The sequence below is a fragment of the Rhamphochromis longiceps genome, linkage group LG12, assembly GCF_057381845.1.
Source record: "Rhamphochromis longiceps isolate RC_006_pf linkage group LG12, R_longiceps_female_GT1.1, whole genome shotgun sequence".
In the NCBI taxonomy this organism is placed as follows: Eukaryota; Metazoa; Chordata; class Actinopteri; order Cichliformes; family Cichlidae; genus Rhamphochromis; species Rhamphochromis longiceps.
The window spans coordinates 5,436,330-5,462,350 of record NC_140568.1 but is presented as its reverse complement, the minus strand read 5'-3'; the positions used below and the strand labels follow the sequence as shown (position 1 = coordinate 5,462,350).

General features: G+C 40.8%; 1 protein-coding gene and 1 pseudogene across 1 annotated transcript; one reads left to right on the top strand and one right to left on the bottom strand.

The window, feature by feature from the left end:
• The window catches only part of LOC146656674 (uncharacterized), a 370,113-nt pseudogene that overhangs the window by 228,312 nt on the left and 115,780 nt on the right, over positions 1 to 26,021 (bottom strand).
• LOC146656676 (interferon-induced protein 44-like) lies at positions 180 to 26,021 on the top strand. The gene is made up of 9 exons (XM_085425038.1): positions 180 to 183; positions 586 to 621; positions 752 to 790; positions 3,924 to 3,957; positions 5,384 to 5,585; positions 5,866 to 6,024; positions 23,521 to 23,689; positions 25,673 to 25,773; positions 25,854 to 26,021. The coding sequence occupies exons 1-9, from the start codon at positions 180 to 182 to the stop codon at positions 26,019 to 26,021; spliced, it is 912 nt and encodes a 303-aa protein (XP_085281164.1).

Genomic DNA, 26,021 nt, shown 5'->3' with positions numbered 1-26,021 from the left:
TGCTTCAGCTGTGATATGTCAGCTCAGATTTGCTGTAATCCATTAACAACAACAGTGCTCCTGCTGCTGAGAATGAAAGTGAAAGAAAGCCATGAAAACGTCACAAGGGTTATAAAAGCACAAGGGACCGTTCAGATAATCAGTCTTTCCGTCAGTAGCAGAACGACAACCACTACATAATGGGTAAGTCAGACTAAGTTTTTGGCATCCTTTGTTTGTTTTTTCTAGTATTGAGTATTAAACTACAGTGACTAACTTGGTGTTGAACATCAGTCACAGTTAAACTCTGCCTCAGTTAGCTGCATGTTTCAGCAGACCTTTCTGCTTGAATGATTCATTTTTTTTCATACTACATTAAAGGAAACACTTATCGTATTTACAGGTATTGTTTCATTATAAACAATAGGCCATTGGATTTTTCTCTCTTTCTCTCTTTAGGAAATTTTTTTTCTAGTGGTAAGTAACAGAAATGACTACAAACACAAAATGAATGGAAGCAGTGTATTCACACTAATTGTTTCCTTATAGTAAACACTCAGATCAGCTTATTTTGTGTCATATGATTATCTGACTTTTTCTCTTTAGGTAGAGATTTTGAATCATATAGTCCTCCTCCCCATGGTAACTGACTTGTTTTAGTACAGGACACAAAATCATTGGAAACAGCATATTTACACTGATTGTTTCCTTATAAACAACACTACGGTCAGCTTGTGTGCTATATCATATGATTATCTTTTTTTTTCTTTAGGGAGAAACTTTGAATCATACAATCCTCCTTCTCCTCATGGTAAGTTCTTGTTTAACCACAAGACACAAAGCAGAATGAAGTGACAGTTTATAATTGAAATTGTGACTCAATTAGATTGTTTTACATAAATAAAATAATATTTTTTGTAGAGCTCATGCTGAGTGGTTACATTATGTACCGTACCATACCAGCTTTATTTATAAAGAACTTTAACATAAAACCAGAGTTCACAAAGTGCTGTACATATAGAAATAGCATAAACACCATAAATTTAAAAAAAGATAAAATAAGATAAAATAAATAAAAAATAAATAACTAAATGAATAAAATAAAACAGGGTAAAACAAGCTAATCAAACAAGTTGAGTCAACCACTTAAAGAGTGCCAAAGGCTTCAGGAAATAAATATGTTTTAAGAAGAGTTTGAAACTCGGAACGAGAAGAGGCCTGCCTAATGTCCAAGGGTAGATCATTTCACAACTTTGGAGCAGCTACAGCAAAAGCATGTTCACCTCTAAATTTATACTTAGTTTTCAGTACCTTACGGAGCTGCTGATTGGCGGACCTAAGGGAACGGGCAGGTGTATATGGCTGTAGTATCTCCGAGAGGTGTGTGTGTGTGTGTGTGTGTGTGTGTGTGTGTGTGTGTGGGGGGGGGGGGGGGTGCAGGCCATTAAGAGATTTAAAAACAAAAAAGAGAACTTTAAAAAGGATGTTAAAAATGGGGATAATGTGCTCAGTGAAGAGGGGCCTGAAAACTGAAGGCTCTGCCTCCCATTCTACTTTTAAATACTCTAGGAACAACAAGTAAGCCTGCATTGCGAGAGCGAAGTGCTCTAATGGGGTGATATGGTACCATAAGGTCACTAAGATTCAAGATTCAAGATTCTGTATTTGTCATATGCATAGTTATACCAGTACAACACACAGTAACATGCTCCTTGACTGTGCAAAAAAGTGAATTATATACAGAAGAGGACATTATATGAAGTAAGAGAGATAAGATGACCTACAGCAGTGGTTCTCAAACTGTGGTATGCCTACCACTGGTGGCATGTGGGCTCCCTCTTGTGGTACGTGGGAAGTCTAACAACGTTAAGATCAAATAATGTATCATGTTCTGACTGTGAGGTTTCTGAAAAGTTAAAATGTACAGCTCTGCTATCACTTCCAACATAAATGTCAGGCATCATAGCGGCTAAGATGAACAGGCACATGGGTCAATACATGAGGGGGGCACAGAAAGGTATGGGCAAGAATACCAGAGGCGCAAAACACCAGCTACTGGTAGACCGAGCAGTCAGCCGAGACTGTAAGACCAGACTGACCAACCTGTGCACTGCCTGGATTGATTACAAGAAGGCCTATGACTCAATGCCCCACACCTGGATCCTGGAATGCCTAGAATTGTACAAGATCAACAGGTGTTGGGGGAAAACTCTGCAAAAGACCCAGGAGAAATAAAGACACAATGAGACAAGATTACTTTTTATGCTTTAACGTGTACACGGGTAAGCTGTTAAGAACAACTCACAACCATGAACAGAGGCTTGGCATTTTTATAGGCACAAATCACAGAGACGGTGAGAACAGGATAAGAAAATAATAAACAGATAAAATAAACAACTCCATATGTGGTGCTAGCCTCGACAGCAGAGAGCTGGGAGAAAGCTGTGAGAGATAAAACAATCTAAAACAATATGTCCCAAAACAATATGTCTTTGCTGGGAAAGTCTAAAAGGATAATTCTAAACTAATCTAACCATAGACAAAGGGCAGACAAAGGGCATCCTTGTACATTTAAAAGAAGGTAAAGAAACATAGAATCATTTTTCCTGTAACAACAGGACAACACATGAGACAAGGAAAATCCACGAATACATCACGAAGATGGCTCCAACTGACTGAGTGCTCAGTGAATAACTCAGGCAGCAGAAACCCAAGAAAGAGGAGGAAGGCGAGGAACCATCATGGAAGGACAGGCCCCTTCACTGTATGTACCACCGGCAGATAGTGGAGGTGGCTGATACACAGAAATCCTACCAGTGGCTGGACAAAGCTGGACTGAAAGACACCACAGAGGCACTAATCATGGCAGCACAGGAACAAGCTCTGAGCACAAGTTCCATAGAGGCTGGGGTCTATCACACCAGGCAAGACCCCAGGTGCAGGCTGTGTAAAGATGCCCCAGAGACAATCCAGCACATAACAGCAGGGTGCAAGATGCTAGCAGGCAAGGCATACATGGAACGCCATAACCAAGTGGCCGGCATAGTGTACAGGAACATCTGTGCCGAGTATAACCTGCAAGTCCCGAGGTCAAAATGGGAGACGCCCCCAAGGGTGGTGGAGAATGACCGAGCTAAGATCCTGTGGGACTTCCAGATACAGACGGACAAAATGGTGGTGGCTAACCAACCGGACATAGTGGTGGTAGACAAACAGAAGAAGACGGCCGTAGTGATCGATGTAGCGAATGACAGCAATATCAGGAAGAAGGAACACAAGAAGCTCGAGAAATACCAAGGGCTCAGAGAAGAGCTCGAGAGGATGTGGAGGGTGAAGGTGATGGTGGTCCCAGTGGTAATCGGAGCACTAGGTGCGGTGACTCCCAATCTAGGCGAGTGGCTCCAGCAGATCCCGGGAAAAACATCGGAGATCTCTGTCCAGAAGAGCGCAGTCCTAGGAACAGCTAAGATACTGCGCAGGACCCTCAAGCTCCCAGCCACTGGTAGAGGACCTCAGCTTGAAGGATAGACCGCCCACAGCAGCGAGTGGGGAATTTATATATATATATATATATATATATATATATATATATATATATATATTAATGCTTTGGTTTGAGTGTAGATACATACATTACTGTGTTTTACATACATTGTGTGCTACATGCATTCCCTGTGTATGTAGATACCACTTAAGTCTATTTTAACTTCTTCTCCTATCCTAAAAGAATCTAAATGTAAAAAGCTACATGCTGCCAACAAAGAGAAGCCAATTTCTTTTTCGTTGTTATCATAACAGTGACAATAAAGATCTATTCTGTTCTATTTTAGCTTTTCCCCATGAGTCAGGTAATTTTTGAAAATTATTCCAATAAAATACCATCATTATTCTCACAAAATTTTGATAATGAATTTTATTTCTTCTTTCTTTTGTCTCCTCTTTAGCTCTGGTTGAACCATGGAGGAAAGTATCCTGGGGGTGAGTCTAATTTTCATTTAACCCTCTGGGGTTGACGGATGCGCCAGCGCATCAAAATCACATGACCAATTTAAGACGACACACCTACAAGATGCAGCGACTCAGAGTCTCGATTTCAACTTGGGTCGAAAGTGTGGACTTCAAACTATATACCAGTTTTTGAATGGCCACGTAAAACCAGAGTTATGATAAAGGATATACGCAATGTTTTGTTCTGAAGAAAACAGTTGTGTTTACAGCGGGAAGAACGGTAAAAACTGCATTTTCTATGGACAGCGCTAGCAAACACTCTCCGCTTGCGAGTGAAAAAAGAAAAAGAAAAAACACCCCTTCCCTATTGGTGTTAAAGTTTACCATGTCAGCCAATCAAAAAATGATATGGCAACATGTGGCACATAGTTCTTTAGGGAGAAGGGGAAGTTTGAGTAGTGACAACCGTGACGGAAAGTGGGTGAGCGAAAGAAAGAGAGAGAGCGAGTTTTCATATGTGAGACATTAGTGACGTTTAGCGTGTTTGGAGGCTATAGTTAGTGTGTTGTGTAGTTATTGTTTTGTATTGTGTGTCAGTTAGACTGCTGAATTTCATATTTGCTCCAAAAAAGCCATAAAAGTCAGATTCCAGTGTAAACGCTCTTCCCACATGGAAAACAGGATTGATCCACCTCCTGTTGTCAGACCTGCAAGGTTTAGGCCTGTGGTGTTCTCCTCTGTCTTATACTGAAACTATTAACTATTTTTTTGGAGTGGCACAAATAATTTCTGTGCCTTCTTATTTGATACAGCACACGTGATTGTTCTGTAAATAGTTTTAAATGGTTATATAAAAAAGCCCTGAGGCCTTGGCTGTATTTTTTAGGTAAATGGTACTATATTGTTGTTTGCAAAACTTGTGCATAAGTTTTAGAAATGTACAATTTCTATTTGCATTTCAAGTTATGAAAACATGTTTGTGGGTTTTAGAGTAAAAAATATAACTTTTTCCTACTCGGATTTTGAATTTTTTGTCTGAATTTTATATCAATTGTGCTAATATAGTATGCAAAAATGAAAAAAATAACTCAAATTTCAGATATTTGAAGTTGTGCTGAAAATAATGATACCAAACAAGGCAAGATAAACATATTCTAAAGGTGAAATATAGAGGTAAAATCAAAAGTTGTCAAAAACGGCCAATTATACCCTGGACACCAGAGGGTTAATGCATTGTTACTTTAAAATGATCTGCTGAAATCAGCTGACCATCTGTACCTAGCATTTACAGTTACTCCTCTCATCCACCATGAAATGCTATTCAGTATTAAGATCGGGAGAGCAGTTCAATGAATGTTTTACTAGGTGGCTTTTATAAAAGGAAGCTTTGTCTTTGTTACAAATGAAAACTAAAAATCCAGAGACCTACATCATGTTAGTTTGTTCTTTTAAATAGAAACAACCAAAGGGATCTTCAGTATGTGCGAGAATACAAGCCAGAAAATAAAAACATCAGATACCTTCGAGTTCTTCTGCATGGACCTGTTGGATGTGGAAAGTCCAGCTTCATCAATTCTGTTGGTAGCATTCTGCAGGGTAGAATGGCAATTCCTACTTTGGCCAGTGCAATCACCTCTGACCGAAGTTTCACCATAAAGGTAAAAAAAAAAAAAAAAAAAATCAAAGCATCAGCTAAATATATCCTCGAGCTGTTGTCTTTTGTGTGTTTTTTTGTGTGTTTACTTTTGTTGCTCTAAAGAAAAATACAGTCACATTCTGAGTTAAAGGGAGACAGTTATGCCTGCAAGAGATTCTAACAAAGTACCCTAGGAATGTTGCTCTAAACTTGTGAAGTATAAATGGAAGAATAACAATGAGAAAGAAGAAACATAAGCCTTTACCGTCAATAAACTAACATATGATGGGTTTCTCTTTCAGTTTGAAACTAATAAAATAAAAACAGGAAGAGGAAGCTCAGCTACATATTACCCTGTGGTCTTCAATGAAATCAGAAATTGGGATGAAGGAACTAACTCTGGCATTCATCCAAATGACATCAAACTGGCAATGAGGGGACACGTGAGCGAGGGTCATAAGGTACATCAGTCATTTTATTAAATGAAATGATCTGTGTGCATCAAGCGTTTTCAGTATAATAGAGAAATTGTCTCCTTTACTAAAACTGTTTTGCGCAGAAGTGTTGTCTGTTGAGTAGAGGTACCAAACCAGACTATACACTGCCAAGAATAAAACAAAGAGTCTAGTCATGAAGTCTGTAGACCTCAATACAAGAAGTCTGTTTCGGCTCTGTCAAATAACTAATCTCATGACTAATCCCATGAGTCTTAGGGAAACTCACTCAGTACCAGGTGTATTCACAGCCTCCTCTGATAACAGTCGAAGACCCAAATAGTCGCATTCTTATCAGCCACAACCAGTAAGACCAGACCGGATCTACTCGATCATGGCTCTTGTTAATCTGGGAGAGTTTTAGAGGCCTAGACAGTTGGCCCTCAGGGACTGTTACTTTAAAAGGCTGGAATAACCTGTAAGAGCTATTTAAACTAAAAATAATTAATACTCAGATTTTCCCCTTTACTGTTTCACAAAGGATTAAGGATGAAAAGTCCACAAATTAGACTTTTAAAAAGTAATCAGATTACAATCAAATCAAATATACTTATCTAATTAACCTATTCTGAGCTAATGCTGATTTTGTTCTCATCTTTGGGAGGCAAGACGTTGGAGACAAGACGGGCACATCCAGGCCTGAAGATGTGTTTTATTTTAGAATTATAACAAAGTATAACAACAAAGCAATGATACAGATTATCAGAAAGAGAAAATCCAAAATGCAGCAGAACTCTGTTGTGAGCAGCAGAGGTGTGGACTCAAGTCACATGACTTGGACTCGAGTCAGACTCGAGTCATTAATTTTTTGACTTTAGACTTGACTTGAAAAAATGTTCTAAGACTTGTGACTTGACTTGGACTTTTACACCAATGACTTGGGACTTGAATTGGACTTGAACCGGTTTACTTGAAAAGACTTGATATTTTACCCCAAATATAAAATTTAACATGCATATTATATAGAGATTGAAAATGTGACGTCATTCACGGGTAGAACCGCAAAGGATTCTGGGAACTCGTGGCAAGAGGTACTAGCGCACGCAGGCTTTCGATTGAAATCAGTTATACAGCGATAAAAAGAAACACAAAAATGTCAAGAAGCTGTTGTATTATTAACTGCAATAGCCGGTCGCATGACAGCCACGGGAAGCCGACGGGTAAAGAGATCGGTTGTTATCGGATTACGTCGTTGAAGAGAAATTGTTCGAGCCATGTTTCCGAAGTAACAAAGACGCGACGGATGGCCTGGATTGCAGCCATTCAAAGACCAAATATAACGTCCCAGAACACTCCAGCTCACAGGTTAGTCTGCTCCAAGCATTTCCACAAAGTTCAGTGTTTTTTAGTAGTTAATACGTCATTTTCATAACATAATTAGTGATATAGGTTACAAGCAAGTCTGGCGCTGAACAGAAATTGTCGCGCTATGCTCCTTTGTTTATTGTGCATAAATAGTGAATTGTCCTGACACAATATTGCGTTTCGCTTCTGTTATTATGGTACATTGACAAAAACATATACTTTTATTCACAGGATAAAACTGTTTTTTGTATCACTAATTGCCCAGTACGATTACAGCATACAGTATTATTGTCACTGCTACATTTCTGTAATGAACCAGAAATTATTTCCACTACTAATTAATTATCGTTGAGCTCAACGGCCCTATTAATAAACGGTTAACGAATGTGTATTTATGATGACGATTTGTGAGACTGGTAAACTTATGATACGTACGATGGTCTTTCGTTCTACACGGTGCATTTCATGGTCCTGCACCCATCCGTCGGTAAACTGTACCTGGGCTTGTTGCAGTGACCTGAAGTTACTAAACTTCATGAGTGTATGCACTCACTCCAAGAACCGTATGATTATAAATATGCATATAAATATGCTACGATGAGATAGCTGACTTCATCTAACTAGCAAATGTTTTCCAGGCTACGTTGGTGATGCAGTTTTTTTTTTTAATGTGTATGATATTTTTGTCATGCGATTTTAAAGCCGGTCCTACAACCGCATCCAAGAATAACATGCAGCTTATCTCAGAACTGTCGGTGAAAATTATTCTTGGAGCTAGGTTTAATTGAGCTGCATTTTAAAGAGGTGCAATTTCACAATTTTGTCATGTGTTGAGAAAAACACAGATTTAAAAATTACATGGTCTAATATTTACATTTAGCATAACTGCAACATGCTTTTTTCATTTTTTTTAAAGACTCGAAAGGACTTGAAATTCAAACTTTCAGACTTGTGACTTTACTCGGACTTTTACACCAGTGACTTGAGATTCGACTCTGACTTGCCTGACATTACTTGAGACTTGACTTGAGACTTGAGGATAAAGACTTGAGACTTACTTGAGACTTGCAAAACAATGACTTGGTCCCACCTCTGGTGAGCAGTTGGGGGTGAGGGGACCCAGAGAAAACTGAAGGCTCTGCCTCCCATTCTACTTTTAAATACTATAGGAACAAGAAGTTGTACGGGGGCCGCCTGGTTTGCGTCTTCCATGAGGTGGGTTTAATGTAATGGCAAGCTTAGGCAGTCGATGTGGGGGTCGAAATAGAACATGACCACCAAAGTGCACACGCCACACAGTCACAATGTCGTGGAGGGGACATGTGGCAGTTCGATGGTGTACTTCTTCGTTGGTGACGTGGTCACGGTAGGAGACTCCCAGGATCCATCTTAGCCATCGCTGCTGGTTTTGGCGATTCTGGCTGATGTTTTCCACGTCTAACAAGCATAAATCTTGGTAGGGAAGGTATAGGCCTGCAGTGCGAGAGCGAAGTGCTCTAATAGGGTGATATGGTACTACAAGGTCATTAAGATAAGATGGGGCCTGATTATTAAGACCTTGTATGTGAGGAGCAGGATTTTAAATCTTGGATTTAACAGGGAGTCAATGAAGGGAAGTTTCTAATTTTAGAGATATTGTAGAAATGGAATAAAGCAGTCCTACATATTTGTTTAATATGTGCACTGAAGGACATATCCTGGTCAAAAACCACTGCAAGGTTCTCCACAGTGTTCCAGTGTTCTTAAAAATTAAAAAAGGGACTACTGAGTCCACACTTCTCAAGTCTGAATCTGTTCTTTATGTCTGAACAACCACATCTTACTCGCTCAATTTTTGCTGTACTCACACAAATTACAGATGAAAACATAGGTACTTTTTTTTGGAAGTTACCATTTTCCCACAAATTGCCTAGAAGAAACACAAAGTAGGAAAACTCCCAATTCAAAGTCAGCTTATTTAACACTTACTTACTTTTAAAAAACACAACACACACAGAAAATAAATAAATTCAAAGACTCAGCGGTCCTGTTTGTTAGGTCTATACTGTATTTGTAGACCTCGCTAATTCAAAGACTTATTCCCGTGATCAAAGCAAGATGAACAGAGATCGATCGGTTTTAACTTGCACAAGGGGAGTCTGGTCAGAATCTCAGAGCTGTGTGCTCTGTACTGAACCTCAGACGACTCCAACTCTGGCCCCCCCTCGCAGCTCTTTTATTAAGTCAGTGTTTACACAAACATCTCATCAATCATGTGACAGATAAAACACTCACATGTGAACATGTGTCGTGTGTATGTGTGTGAGACTGTGATGTGATCAGTGAACCTTGAGTGTGTCTGTGTAGAAAACAGAGGTGAGCATTCATGTTACAGATCTAATCATTCTGCTAAAGACCTAATCATCTTGTTAAAGATGTAATCATCTTGCACAATGACAATCATTTTGATCCACAATTCGCTAACACTGTTGTTCTAAAATCTATTCTCATGTGTTTAGCAGGAGTGGGGAATTTTGCCCTGGTGCAGGTGTTGTCATGATTCGAGTTTTGAGGAGAAGACAAACGACTGCATGGTCTCAGTAGATGCCAGAATAGTGATCTTTATTACACACTTCTGAACAGAAGTATGGGAAGACTGACGTACAGCAACAATCTCCAAAGAGTGGACAGCTCCCCATCCTTATATAACCCATGATGACATCACACAGTTAGACCTTACTAGAAATGATAACAGTCTCCCCATAGTCCAAAGTTCTCCTTATACAAACATCGGATGATACTTTTAGAGAAAAACAAGTGTGTGACATGTCATGTTGTGCAGTTCTGTGAGTCCAACTAGAGAACGTCCTGACACGACCTCCCTGTGTAAATAAGTGTGTATGCGAACGTGCGTATTTACATAACTCTCTATGTGCATGTTCTGATGTAGGCCTGCAAATGAATTAGAACAAGGTCCTGCTGGACCCTCCAGTTTGGACGGTGAATACAATGCTGTGGATACCATTTGAGACTTGATTACCATGATGATAATATGCATACATTAATCTTTACTCAGATTACCATAAATATAAAACAAAGATTATACTGTCATCAGATTCAACAATGATGAATGACTGATCAATGATAGTTATGATTATAAAATGTCACCATACGAATACAAAATAAAATATCTCTTGTCCACACTCCTCCTCTTTGGCCATCGGCCAACCTTTACCCAATTTTGTCTCACTCCTCCGTCCAGGCGGCCTCTCGCAACGGCATCATATACCCTGGACCAGCTGAACCAGCTGGACCAGAGTCTAGGGCCCTGCTTACCAATTTTACCAACACACGCCTTAGCAGAGGAATGAAACAACACCCGATCATCAACATTCCTAGAAAAACCATAAAAGAAAACATGGCAGACATAAACACACCCTTTCATTGCCCAAAAACAGACGTCATCCAATCCTCCAGTGCCGTGTTCACACCTGGATGTACATACATTGTTAAAGTGTTTTTCACCACGTCCGTCGCAAATACAAGACGTGTAAATATTTCGTTTAGGCGTGGATCGACGTGTTTGCATACGTTTGTCAATTCGCGGATATAAACCTGATAAGGTGGTGCAGTTACCTGTGTCCACAGCCTCTCTAGTTAATTTCAAAATACACTGATAACCCCAATCATCCTCTGGATACAGAGGAGCGGGCTCAGTAAACTGTGTCAATCATCTACTTGCTGTTCTTTAGCAATTTGAGCCATCCCATCCGGCGACTCAATCAATTTGGACTCTCGAGCAGGTAGACCTCTGCGTCTGGGCAATTCACCCGTCTGTCAAAAACAAACAAACATGTAGCAACACTCATACATGTCAACACCCCCTTTATTTTCCAATTTCCCCACAACCCAGCTGAGCTTTAAGCTTCAGACTCGAGTCTCAGCCTGTCACGCTTCAGGCCTCTTCGCCACCTCCTCTTGGAGTGAAGAAACGCCCTCGGATTCTTCTTTCTTCAGCTCCCCAGGTAGACTACTGAGTGAGTCAGCCACGTTGCAGAGGATTATTCTGCCTCTGTTTTACCACCCGTGTTGTGACTTGGAATGAGCTTTCCCTGAGCTCCCCTCTGCTCATTCACCTTGAGACCACTAGAAGCAGAACTATTACTTCCGGAGCTTGGCACGCTCCCTCCATCTCCTGGAAGCTCAGCAGCCCAGCGGTCTGTGCCATTTCCGCTGTTCTGCTCAAGATGATCCCTGACGCCTCTCCCGCTCACGTCTCATCCAAGCATTCCCGAGACCTCATTGTTCTGGTGTCTACTCCTTTCTCTGCAAGAGACAGAAAGCCAACACATCTCCCTTGCTGGCTCTCCTAACCTAATGTTGTTGACTTTGTTTATTCCTATGCCATGCCTATGTGTGTAAGCGTGCATGCATTTAACCCTCTGCACTTGAAGTCAATACCTCCAATATATCAATCCGATCCATTGTCGGATGAAGATGAAGCTTTTGACCTTCACAGACTAAGTGCCAGCTCCTTATAAGCACATTTGCAGTGTGTGTATAAAAGTGAACTACAGACATCCAAACAAATTGGGCATTCTTAATTCTAACTTCCATTTAAGTGTAGTACTCATCTGATCATCTAATTATGCTTCTCACTGGTTCCCTAAATTAATTTTGCCATACCTAAATCATTAAAAAACAAACGAAATCATAGACCCCTGATATAGCTTTTTTGCCTTATGAAGCTGAGCACAATTCTATAATGAGCAACAACCTGCAATATGTACCAAAAATCTTCATGGTTACACCTGCAATTAAAGATCAGATGCATTTTATATCTGTTTTAATTCTTCCTTATATAGAACCTCCTCAGTGTCAGGTTAGTTTTAATTAGTCTCAACTAATAGTTCTAGTTGTATTTGCAATCTCCCTACTGCAAACTGCACAAGAACATTACACATCCTAAATCTAAAACACTCTCCTGCCAACCTGTAACCCTGTATAAAAACATTAGTCAGCAGTTACCGGTTAAGCTCCTTTAACTCCCAATTCACCTAAAAAGCAAATCTGTTAAATCAAACAGCTTATTTACCACCTGTAAATCATAAGAGTAATAAAAGATTCAATAGAACAGACAAGTATCATGTTCAGGTTTTCTCCGATCATTAAATCACTATTATTGCCGCAATTTGTCTTACTCACACTTGGGCAATGTTACTCCACTAGTTTATCACTCAGAGCCCCCTAATGGCCAGTTAGTGAGCTCTATGTCAAACTGTCCCCAAATTTGTTATTTGTTATTATTACTTGTTTTATTATTATTCTTTTGTTTTCATGTCACTTGTCTGTTTTCTACTGCACCTTCCTCACACATTCTTAACAAAGCAAAGCAAACATTAGCAGCACATCCACATTCCAGAGGTGCTATAAAAGGATTTCCTGTAAAAAGAATCACACATAAATTCATCCACCCTCTTGTTCTATCTCGGTGGAGGTTAACCTTAAGTCGTAGTCAAGTCTTGTCAGCTTTTACCAGTCAGTCCGTTTGTTTTATTTCCAGTCTTTCATTCATTCATTCATTCATCCATTCTTTCTTTCTTTGCTGATAGTGGAAACCGTTGCCGCATTTAGATTTCCGCCCTCAGCAAAATGACGTCATTTCAAAAAGAAAAACAAGAACTTGAGATCGGATTACCTCGCTGAATCCTTTTTTAGACAGGGACTCTCGTTTCTAATTGTCCCCATAAGTGTTTCCTCCAGAACCCATTTCAATGCGGAGAAACTCAGTTACAACAATTTCCTCGCCGACGTGTAACGCTTGTAATTTCCGATATGCAGATCTGCTTAAAGAAAAGATTCACAAACAAAAATCAGTGCACTGTTCAAAATATAAAACAAAATAAAATAAAAGATAACAAAAACAAAAATGCAGACGCCCGGGTCTTAGGACTTGTCACTGAATATTCCTCCTATCAGTAAAAATGCCAAACCTAAACCTACACAGAGTCAAATCAACACCACCTCAACCTTTTCATATTCATTGACCTATATGTTTTTGTGTTCGTGAAACAAAATTGAACCGTTTCCATATTAAGTAATTTGAGCTCTTGAAATGTTTCAGTTCTCTTAATTCTGCCAGTTTATCTCAACGCTTATTCAATAACTTTTATTCACCTGCTACTTGGTCACTCAAATCTTACCTGTTCAAATTGCCTAGGGTTCAACAAAGTCTACATCCTAGTTATCATGAAACTTGAACGGGTCTACGATGGTTTACTTACAGTAATTTAGAATCATCACTCACCCCAGCTCTACTACTGGCACTGCGTGACTTTTCTCACACTGGAAACCAGAATTTAGTACAGATCTTTAATACCTCAGGCAATCGGGGTCAAGGGCTGGCCCCCCCTTTCTCTTCTTCTTTTGTCCGTGTGTTCCTCCTTTTATTCAATCTCCATCACAATTATGTGGCACTCTGAGATAAGACTCACACTGTTAATTCATCGTCTTCACTCTGCACCACTGCTCAGGCTGTTTTCTTTTCTTTTTTAGTGTACAGTAAACAATTGAGTCGAGGCCCTAAGTCCCAGATATCTCGCACGGCATCGTTTTCATAACCTAACCGCTCTGGACTCTGCTCCCCAGACCACACAAATGCCCTCTGGGCTTATTATTGTAGCAGATTCTATATTTGAATTTGTTGTGTGCAGCATTGAGCCTTTGTCAGTAAAGCATTCTTCATTGCAGCAGCTGGAGCATTGTGTGTCACTTCTTAGTGAATTGAATCAACATTTTGATTTTGGTGCATGGGTGTGTATCACTTTTCACTCACTCAACGAGTGCATAAGTATTCATGTGTGTGTTTCTCTTCATTCTAAGTCAGCGCATGCAGAAGTGTGTGTTTTTGTTCATCACCTTCCTGTTCTGTTGTTTGGGTAAACCAGCAGCCTAAAGCCTGCCCTGAGGTCCTCCCCTCCTCTTTGGATCTGTTTGCATCCGTTGTTGCAGCTGCCTGCCTCTTCTCCTTGTAACTTGACCCTTTTGCTTCTGTAGCTCCTTCAGGGTTTGCTCCTGCTGTTGGAGCTTTGGGTCAGGTCTGGCAACCTCCTGCTCCAGCAAGCTGCCGCCTGATTTCAAGTCCTGTACTTGAAACTCCACATCTGACTGATGAGTTCAATTAGCAGCCAGCTCCTCCGGAGCCATGCTCAGTTTCTGCTCTGGTGCCTTAAGCTCTTACTGAGGGGAAAAACCCCAGAGTCTTTTCCTTCCACGTCAGATCGGAGTCTATTTATGTTGTCCTTACTTTGCTCCACGGCCTTCTGCAGCTCTGCTGTTCGGCTCTTCTCAGAGGTCAGCATTCTTTTGCTCACCCTCCCTTTTCCTCCTAGCTCCATGCGCGTCTCGTCACAGCTCTGTCAGCTGAAGCTTTAGCGTTCTCCATCTCCGCTGCATGAGATTGTTTTCTGCAGCACTGTTGACATCCTCAAGTTGTTGTTATGAGTCCAGCTGGTGTGGCCTTCAGGGGTCAAAGGGTCAAAGATGGTAGCGGAGAGAGCAACGATGGTAGAGGGGAGGGTAGGAGTCCAGGTCAGCTTCGGCTTTCAGGGCCGTCAAAGCAGCCAGTAATCAAACATAAAGGAAAAACAAAACAAAAACAGGCGAACAGGAAAATGATGTTGTGTTGGCTGTGTTATTCAGAGAGGGGAGAAACAATGGGGCCTCCTCCCCCCCCCTTTTGTTTTGTTTTTTTCTCACCATATAATCAACTCATAACCCCCCAAGTTGGCAGGACAACACAGGTAGGTGTTAAAATTCTTAAGATCTTGTTTAAAAACCTAAAAAGGAATTTTCTGTCATTCAGTAATCATTTGTATTAAGCAATCAACAAAAACATGTCACAATTTGACTCTTTTAACCACTAAATTTGTCGTGTCCTCACTGGATGGTCAGACCAGTGACTTCTCTTTTGAAGTTAAGTAGTTGTCCTGCAACCCAGAGAGTTTATTTGTCAGCAGTGGATAAACTATATCCTTTAAAAACAGGTGTATGTTAAGTGTCGCTGCTTTAACCCTGCTTGTACGTGCACACGTATGTAAGCTGTTTCTTCATTGCGTATGTTTGTGTTCTTAGCCAGGATTAATCAATGTCTCTGCATTAATTATTATGAGCTTATCCTTATAAGGTTAATGCATTTTCTGCTTGTCAATGTTAATTTGCATATGTTTTTTTTTTTGCAAACTCTTGTTTCAAACTCCTGCACACTTCTCCACTTAAGCTGTCAGTTTTCTTTCCCCAATTTGCTAACCCACATTTTAAGTTCCCACCTTATTAACAACATTCCTGGTCCTCAGCCAGAAGTTAGGGCCCACTTGTCAGGTTTATCGAGACATGGCGCTGTGAACAATTCAACAAGAAACTTGCCTTAACATATCCAGTCAAGTTAACCTGTAGGTTTTTCCTTCCGACCGCTGCACGTGGAGAATTGATCCAGGTCTGTTTCGCCCCTGAAAAAACACAACTGAGACATTTTATTACTCTCATGAGCACCTAAACTACCAGGTTCCATTTCTCTGGTCAGAAATACCAGCTTATGTCATGTGTATAAGTGTAAGCAGGTCTTCATTGCAGTTCCTATGTATTTTGTTAATGTTCAGTGAGTGTAAGCTGCTTTCTTCATTGCATGTGTGGGTGCGTCTGTATTTGGATTAATTTAACTTTTTCTCAAACGAGGCATTTCTCTAACACGCACATGTGTCTGTCCCACACCCTTCTCATCCCTTTCACTGGTTGTGTGTGATTCTATTTGTTTCAGTCATTTACCAGGAACATCTTTTCCTTTTTTCCATGTCTTCCGCCAGAGGTTAACACTGGTGAGATTCAGGGACACAGCACCAGGAGCAGTTCAGCGAGAAAAACCTGCCTAACACTTCATTCTTTCTTTTTCCCCGGTGGGGACAACTCTGGTGTCCAGCTGTGAATTTTTAGCCACAGCTTGGCCTGTCTTCTGCTGCCATACTCAGGTTTCCAGGTTAAGAAAAAACCACCTGTATAAAGACACTAAACATACATTTAGTATTTGTATAAACATAACTACCTATATTATTGAACTGAACCAAGGGTCAGTGGAAGACCTTATAAATCCTGCTTCATTTCCCGTATTTATCACTCACTCCTACTCTTGAGGAGGGTTGATTTAACTCTTTACTAACTTTAAACCCCTGAAGTAAAAATTTCATATGTTCTTGACTGCAAACACAAAAACTGCTTGATGTTGTTACTAATTATTTTCCTCCACAACACTCCAACTCATACTTTCTCTTGTGTCCAGCAGGGGAAGAATGTGACCTCTACTATCACTGCTCCCCCTCTTGGAAACAATTTCCCACTCACAAACTCCCATGCATCAATTTAAACATGCGAAGCCAGCAAAAATCCACACTCATACACCTACAGCAAAGCTTTAACATAACAATAATCCAACTCCTCCCTTAAACGGGAGAAATCACCCTGAATCAACCAACTCCCTTCTATATAAAACGTCAAACAAAGATAAACCACAAACAGTTCTACACTTCTGTGTCTTCCACGCAGCACAATAGGCAGAAAATCACCGATTAATCACAGACCATTCAATTTCTACTCAACATCACAACAAGAGAAAAACCTGCTCTTTTCACAACTCTCACAGCTAAAGTCACCAACTCCAAAACCACAGAATTTAATCAATATAGTCAAAACTCTTACACACCGCCTCTGAAATAATAAAAAAAAAAATCACCAAACACTCGGTTACTCTTTTCACTCGCTCCTTCTCACTCCCTTCTTCCTCATTCTTTCCCATACAGCATACACGCTCGCTCCCGCGGACCCGCTCGGCCCCGCGGGCTCACTCGGCCCCCACCTTTTTTCTCTCACAGAGACAGAGAGCGAGACCCTTTTCCTTTTTTCAGCACTGATACACACACAGAATCCCTTCTGAGAGAAAGAGGGAGAGAAGAGAAAAGAGTTTGTAGAGAGGAAGTTTAGCAGGAGTTTCAGATTTAACAGGATGACAGTTTATAGAACTTATCTACACTTTATTCACACACACAGGTAATTTATATTCTATGTACACCCGGGCCCGTATAGACATAAACACCATATGCCAGAACAGCCTATCTTTTTTATTTCACTTCTTATTTTTATACCGGTATTCCTAACTTTTAGACAAATTTAAAAGCTCTCTAAGCCCAGGCCGCGCCTTACTGATCAATTACACGCGTCGGGAACGCCCTCGCCGGCCGCGTCAGATTTCTAAATACTAATTAATTTATAACCGTTTCCCGCAGCTGGGAAGGAGCTCCACCTCTGGTGCTAGTATCAAACCCACGCCTTCAGCTTTACTTAAAGCTCACAGGCCAACGACGTTGAGTGGTCCCGGCCGGGTCCGCGACCCTGTCGATCAATCAATGCAGTATAAAGGCCGTCCCCCTTGGGCCGCCTCACCTGTTAACGGGAGTCCGAATCCCCGTGGAAGGTTACTCCGGGCTAATCTGGTCGCCGCCAGAGATAACCGCGCGTCCACGGTTACCGGTCAGTGCCACCTGCTGAACAAAACTGCATTCTTAGAGGGCCGCGCCCTCAGTCCTAAGCGAATTTACTTGTTTTAAAAGCCTCACTGTGGGCACTCTGCCATCCAGTTTAATTATCTGAGGCCCAAAACCGCGTTTTTGCTACTCAATAAAAACCAAATCTTCTACACTACCGAGCGTCTGGCTGGCATCCAGTCAACCCTCATCAGTTTTCACACACTGTCACACCTTGACTTAAACACATAACTTCTTAACTCAAAATTCATTCCCACAATAAACAGCAATAAATTTTATCAGTCAAATATTCCCCAAACTTTCAACACTAATTACCCCAAAATCACCACGGACAGAACAGAAGCTCCACTGAGTGAACATTTAATTTAGTTTAATTTCCAATTCAGCACCTTTGGAGATCCATCAACAGGCGGTGCTTACCTCTCATATCTCGGGGCCCATCACTCAGTCGACCTCCTGGCCGTCCGTCTGACACCACTAGACCGTCAGCCAAGCTCCATTAGTCTCCCCTCAAACCGGGTTTCGGCACCAAAAATGTCATGATTCGAGTTTTGAGGAGAAGACAAACGACTGCATGGTCTCAGTAGATGCCAGAATAGTGATCTTTATTACACACTTCTGAACAGAAGTATGGGAAGACTGACGTACAGCAACAATCTCCAAAGAGTGGACAGCTCCCCATCCTTATATAACCCATGATGACATCACACAGTTAGACCTTACTAGAAATGATAACAGTCTCCCCATAGTCCAAAGTTCTCCTTATACAAACATCGGATGATACTTTTAGAGAAAAACAAGTGTGTGACATGTCATGTTGTGCAGTTCTGTGAGTCCAACTAGAGAACGTCCTGACACGACCTCCCTGTGTAAATAAGTGTGTATGCGAACGTGCGTATTTACATAACTCTCTATGTGCATGTTCTGATGTAGGCCTGCAAATGAATTAGAACAAGGTCCTGCTGGACCCTCCAGTTTGGACGGTGAATACAATGCTGTGGATACCATTTGAGACTTGATTACCATGATGATAATATGCATACATTAATCTTTACTCAGATTACCATAAATATAAAACAAAGATTATACTGTCATCAGATTCAACAATGATGAATGACTGATCAATGATAGTTATGATTATAAAATGTCACCATACGAATACAAAATAAAATATCTCTTGTCCACAGTGTGCTGCAGCGGTCATGTCAGTGGAAAGATCCAGGAGTTTTCGCATTCCCGGGGAAGCGTACTCGGTGCTTGCTCAGAAGTTTAGGGGGTTTTTTTTTGTGGTAAAAAGAAGTCTTCTTTCCACGCAGTGAACAGTGGATGCTAATGTTTTTGTCACTTTTTACAGAATCAAACTAAAAGTAAGGTCAGTACTTCCATGCTTTAAACGCTGCATGGTCATACTCTCTCCTGCACTCGATATATTATCCATTGTTGATCTGCACACAGCTGTTGCCACGAACGTCGCACTCACTTACGTCATTATCATGAGACACTCTCGCAAACAAAATCACGGTTTAGTAACGCAGTAACACAGTGTGCTTATAGCAAACTTATTGCCTTTTTTGCAATAGTAATACCTTACTTTAATTGTTACTTCAAAAAAGTCATCGGATTACAGTAGCGTTACTGCCCATTTATGCTTATGGTACACTTTGGGTACAAGTTTGGGCACCGGTATAGCTCACTGGGATGAGAAGTCATTCTGAGAGCAGTGGGTTTCAATCCTTCTAATCCTTTACTGTAAGGCTTCCCTGCTCTCGTTACCTCTCCTTTCTTGGCACTCCTCACTGTACACTTTCGAATAAAACAGAAAAAAGGGCAAAAAAAAAACCCATGCAAAAAAGACATTGCACAAAGCTTGTCTCTGTCTGTGTTTCTGCGTATCACTGGTGTTGTGTCACCTCCTTCTACTGGTACCTATTTCCTGACAGCTTCTGGCCACAGCAACAGAATAAGCAAACTTAAAATTTCTTCAAAACTTTTTGCTCTGTAGTTCTAGTGTGTGTTATCTGGCTCATTGGACAGGAAAGGTTGGGTGTCACCTTCATAGCTGTGAATCTGTATGCCAGTATGATTATACTGCCTAAGGGAAGCATGTATATTGTGAAGAGAATTGGTCCTAGCACAAAACGCTGTGGAACTCCATAATTAACCTTAGTGCATAAATGGAGACTCTCCATTTACATGACCAAAGTTGAGTCTATTAGACAGATATAATGCAATCAACTGCAGAAGTGCTGCAGTGGTGATTCTTACTCTGGATGGGATTGCCTTGACCACGGTACACTTTACAGTAACACCATAATGAACCTTGGAGTCATTTTTGACCAGGATGTCCTTCAAGACATATATCAACCTTCCTGTCGTGGTCGGGTGAAATCTCACTGGTTTAAAACATAAAACACTCATAAATATTGTGTTTTACATCTGATTGACTCAAGGCCTTATAACATCCTCCAAACAATGCACTTGAACATATAAAAGTGATGAGCACCTCTTTTTATTGAATTTTGACATCATCCGTGTTACATCTGCGGTGTTCCCGGTGGTGACCAACATGGGAAATGAATGGGATTCCACATCCCTTTGGCCTCTGATCCCCTGAATGGCCCACTGAATGACAAATTGAAAGAACCACTGAACGACCTACTGAACGACCCACTGAATGACCTATTGAGCCACCCACTGAACTGAATTTGGTGGTGAAAAATGTTTGTTATGTTAATTTAGGAGCTGTTTAAACTGACATTTTGACCAGGAACACTACAGTAAGGGGGATGGGGGTGCACACAACCGAAGAGTTAAAAACATATGTAGGATTGATTTCTTCCATTTGCGCAATATCTCTAAAATGAGAAAAATCTTGTATCACAGTGACGCTGTAAAACTAGTTCATGCATTTATTACTCTTAGGCTGGACTACTGTAATTCATTATTATCAGGATGTCAGAAAAACTCTGAAAAACCTGAAAATCCTTCAATTAATCCAATATGCTACAGCGAGAGTACTCACATATTATGTTTTAATAAGTGTAGTCTGCTGGGTGTTTCTTCTTCACTCACTATGTGATAATGGACCTTTCTGTACTGAATTATACTTGTTATCATACCCTCCCTGAGCCTGGTTTTACTGGAGGTTTCTTCCAATTCAATTCAATTAAATTCAATTTTATTTATATGGCGCCAAATCACAACAAAAGTTGCCTCAAGGTGCTTCATAGATACAGAGAGAAACCCAACAATCATATGACCCCTATGAGCAAGCACTTTGGCGACAGTGGGAAGGAAAAACTCCCTTTTAACAGGAAGAAACCTCCGACAGAACCAGGCTCAGGGAGGGGCGGCCATCTGCTGCGACCGGTTGGGGTGAGAGAAGGAAGACAGGATAAAGACATGCTGTGGAAGAGAGACAGAGGTTAATAACAGATATGATTCAATGCAGAGAGGTCTATTAACACATAGTTAGTGAGAAAGGTGACTGGAAAGGAAAAACTCAATGCATCATGGGAATCCCCAGCAGCCTACGTCTATTGCAGCATAACTAAGGGAGTATTTAGGGTCACCTGGTCCAGCCCTAAATATATGCTTTAGCAAAAAGGAAAGTTTTAAGCCTAATCTTGAAAGTAGAGATAGTGTCTGTCTCCCGAATCCAAACTGGAAGCTGGTTCCACAGAAGAGGGGCCTGAAAACTGAAGGCTCTGCCTCCCATTCTACTTTTAAATACTCTAGGAACAACAAGTAGGCCTGCAGTGTGAGAGCGAAGTGCTCTAATAGGGTGATATGGTACTACAAGGTCATTAAGATAAGATGGGGCCTGATTATTTAAGACCTTGTATGTGAGGAGCAGGATTTTGAATTCAATTCTGGATTTAACAGGAAGCCAATGAAGGGAAGCCAAAACAGGAGAAATATGCCCTCTCTTTCTAGTCCCTGTCAGGACTCTTGCTGCAGCATTTTGGATTAGCTGAAGGCTTTTCAGCGAGTTTTTTGGACATCCTGATAATAATGAATTACAGTAGTCCAGCCTGGAAGTAATAAATGCATGAACTAGTTTTTCAGTGTTCATGAAACAGAGACAGGATATTTCTAACTTTAGAGATGTTGCGCAAATGGAAGAAAGCAGTGTTACATATTTGTTTAATATGTGCGTTGAAGGACATATCCTGGTCAAAAATGACTCCAAGGTTCCTCACAGCATTACTGGAGGCCAAGGTAATGCCATCCCGAGTAAGAATCTGGTTAGATACCATATTTCTAAGATTTTCAGGGCCGAGTACAATAACCTCAGTTTGATCTGAATTAAGAAGCAGAAAGTTAGCGGCCATCCAGGTCTTTATGTCTTTAAGACATTCCTGCAGTTTAACTCATTGGTTTGTGTTATCTGGCTTCATAGATAGATAGAGCTGGGTGTCATCTGCATAGCAGTGAAAATTTATGCTACGTCTTCTAATGATGCTGCCTAGGGGAAGCATGTATAGTGTAAACAGAATTGGTCCTAGCACTTAACCCTGTGGAACACCATAATTGATCCATTTACATGTACAAATTGGAGTCTATTAGATAGATATGATACAAACCACTGCAGCGCAGTACCTGTAATACCTACAGCATGTTCTAATCGCTCTAATAGGATATTATGGTCAACAGTATCGAACGCTGCACTGAGGTCTAGCAGGACAAGCACAGAGATGAGTCCACTGTCAGAGGCCATAAGAAGATCATTTGTAACCTTCACTAAAGCTGTTTCTGTGCTGTGATGAGCTCTGAAACCTGACTGAAACTCTTCAAATGAGCCATTCCTTTGCAGATGATCCTGTTAAAAGGGAGTTTTAGTTTTCACCAAAGGGCTTGCTCGTAGCGGATCATGTGATTGTTGCGTTTTTCCCTGTATGTCTTATTGTAGGTACCTTACAATATCAAGTACTTTGAGGTGACTGTTGTTGTGATTTGGTGCTGTATAAATAAAATTGAAATGAATTGAATAGACTCCAATGAATCCATTGGACAGCAAACTGGATTTAGTATCTTGCCCGTAACCTGAGTTACGAGCCACCCTTTCTGAATGTATCAACAGTATCGAACGCTACACTGAGGTCTAGCAGGACAAGCACAGAGATGAGTCCACTGTCAGAGGCCATAAGAAGATCATTTGTAACCTTCACTAAAGCTGTTTCTGTGCTGTGCTGAGCTCTGAAACCTGACTGAAACTCTTCAAATAAGCCATTCCTCTGCAGATGATCTGTTAGCTGTTTGACAACTACTCTTTTAAGAATTTTGGATATGACAGGAAGGTTGGAGATTGGCCTATAATTAACTAAGACCACTGGGTCAAGGCATGGCAGCCTGTATGCCTTTGGTAGATAGCCAATGATTAGAGGTCGTAAATGTATAACTTAAACCATTAAATTACAAATAACATGAACTAACTTCTTCTATCTGTGATTATAAACATCCTGCAGCTGCATGACAGATAATCTCCTATACTCACTTTTGAAAAAACTAATCCCCCCCTCCCCCAGCAACCACAACAAACATAAAAAACAAGTTGATTTATTTTAACAAGTTTTGCACTGGTTTCCAGTTCAACCCAGTGGCTCCACTGTCAACAAGAGATCCTGGCTACAACCCAACTCCCTCTGCAGATGATAAAGTTCATGTTCTGGTCTGTGTGCTTTCTGCCAACTTATCAGAAATTGACCAGTCATTTCTGGAGAAGATGAATAGTGTCAGACAGAATGCCAGCGACCTGGGTAAGAGTTCATAACAGGAATTTCTCAAAAAATATCAGCTCTCATATGTCATTTGGTTTGAATTTGATGAAGTTTAGTTTGAGCAAATTTAAGAAAAGGGATAAGAGGAGATGGAGGCAGATGACCCACTGTGGCAAACCCTAAAGATAGCAGCTGGAAAAATTTGATAGCTTATATTTTAGCACATGGTATTGGTTTCACTGCCATTTTTGAGTACAGAGTGGGCCATTTATATGGATACACCATAATAAAACGGGAATGGTTGGTGATAAGTCCTGTTTGTGGCACATTAGTATATGTGAGGGGGCAAACTCCTCAAGATGGGTGGTGACCATGGTGGCCATTTAGAAGTCGGCCATCTTGGATACAACTTTTGTTTTTTCAATAGAAAGGGGGCCATGTAACACATCAAAGTCAGAAACACATCAAAGTTTTTGACCACTTATAAAATGTGTTCAATGTGCTGCCCATTGTGTTGGATTGTCAATGGAGCCCTCTTCTCCACTCTTCACACACTGATAGCAACACCGCAGGAGAAATGCCAGCACAGGCATCCAATATCCGTAGTTTCAGGTGCTGCCCATCTCGTATCTTCACACCATAGACAATTGCCTTTAGATGACCCCAAAGATAAAAGTCTAAGTGGGTCAGATCGGGAGACCTTGGGGGCCATTCAACTGGCCCACGACAACCAATCCACTTTCCAGGAAACTGTTCATCTAGGAATGCTCGGAACTGGCACCCATAATGTGGTGGTGCACCATCTTGCTGGAGAAACTCAGGGAACGTGCCAGCTTCAGTGCATAAAGAGGGAAACACATCATCATGTAGCAATTTCAACTATCCAGAGGCCTTGAGGTTTCCATTGATGAAGAATGGACCCACTATCGTCGTACCCCATATACCACACCAAACCATCCCTGTTGTTGTTCCAACAGTCTTGGAGGGATCCATCCAATGTGGGTTAGTGTCAGACCAATAGCGGTGGTTTTGTTTGTTATCTTCACCATTCACATAAAAGTTTGCCTCATCACTGAACAAAATCTTCTGTGTAAACTGAGGGTCCTGTTCCAATTTTTGTTTTGCCCATTCTGCAAATTCTGTGAGCCGATCTGGGTCATCCTCGTTGAGATGCTGCAGTAGCTGGAGTTTGTAAGGGTGCCATTTGTGAGTAGCTAATATCCGCCGAAGGGATGTTCGACTAATGCAACTCTCCAATGACATGCGGCGAGTGCTACGCAGTGGGGGCTCTTGCTGAATGAAGCTAGGACAGCCACTGATGTTTCTTCATTGGTGACAGTTTTCTTGCGTCCACATTTTGGCAAATGCAACACTGAACCAGTTTCACGAAACTTAGCAAGCAGTTTGCTGACTGTAGCATGGGAGATGGGTGGTCTCGTAGGGTGTCTTGCTTTGAAATCTGCTTCAATGACCCAGTTACTGCGTTCCCCAGATATCAACATGATTTCGATCCGCTCCTCACGTGTTAACCTCTTCGACATGTCAATGGCTGTGAACAAAGAGAAACTTGTAAATAACTCATGAAATAATAAAGTTACGTCGAAACCAAGCACACCATTGTTTTTCTTATGACATTACCAATAAGTTTGATGTGTCACATGGCCCTCTTCCTATTGAAAAAACAAAAGTTGTATCCAAGATGGCCAACATCTAAATGGTCACCATGGTCACCACCCATCTTGAGGAGTTTTTCCTCTCACACATACTAATGTGCCACAAACAGGACTTTGATATCACCAACCATTCCCATGTTTTTATGGTGTATCCATATAAATGGCCCACCCTGTATATAAAAGACTGGAAGTATGGCGTATAATGCAAAAATACAAAATCATACAGCTCAGTAATTTTATTTTTAACCATATTTAAATGCTCAAAAAAGGCACGACTGCAGAAGAAAACAGCCAAAATTAAAAATAAAATGAAGATTTTTATCGTGTGACTGAATGTTTCTGTTTCCAGGAATTCCTCAAATGGTGATGATTTCCAAAATTGATGAGGCCTGTCCTGAAACTGAGAAGAACGTGAAGAATGTGTATAAAAGCAAATATGTAAAAAAGAAGGTGAGCATATTTGAGTCTGCAGAGAAATATGATGTAAGAACACAAAACTTGAACATGACGTGATGTTTTTTAACACTTAGATGGAAGAGCTCAGCTCTGCAATGGGGATCCCAATGAATTGCATCTTTCCTGTGAAAAACTACAGCAATGAAATTGACATGAATGAGGATGTTGACACGCTGATTCTGAGTGCGCTCAGAAAAATGCTTGACTTTGGAGATGACTTCATTGAAAACCAGATAGATTAG

Bases quoted from the DNA above. Each gene is read 5' to 3' on its own strand.
- LOC146656676 (XM_085425038.1), top strand. The intron at 791-3,923 runs GTAAGTTCTTGT...TCTCCTCTTTAG, and splicing joins CAATCCTCCTTCTCCTCATG to CTCTGGTTGAACCATGGAGG. The intron at 6,025-23,520 runs GTACATCAGTCA...ACTGGTTTCCAG, and splicing joins ACGTGAGCGAGGGTCATAAG to TTCAACCCAGTGGCTCCACT.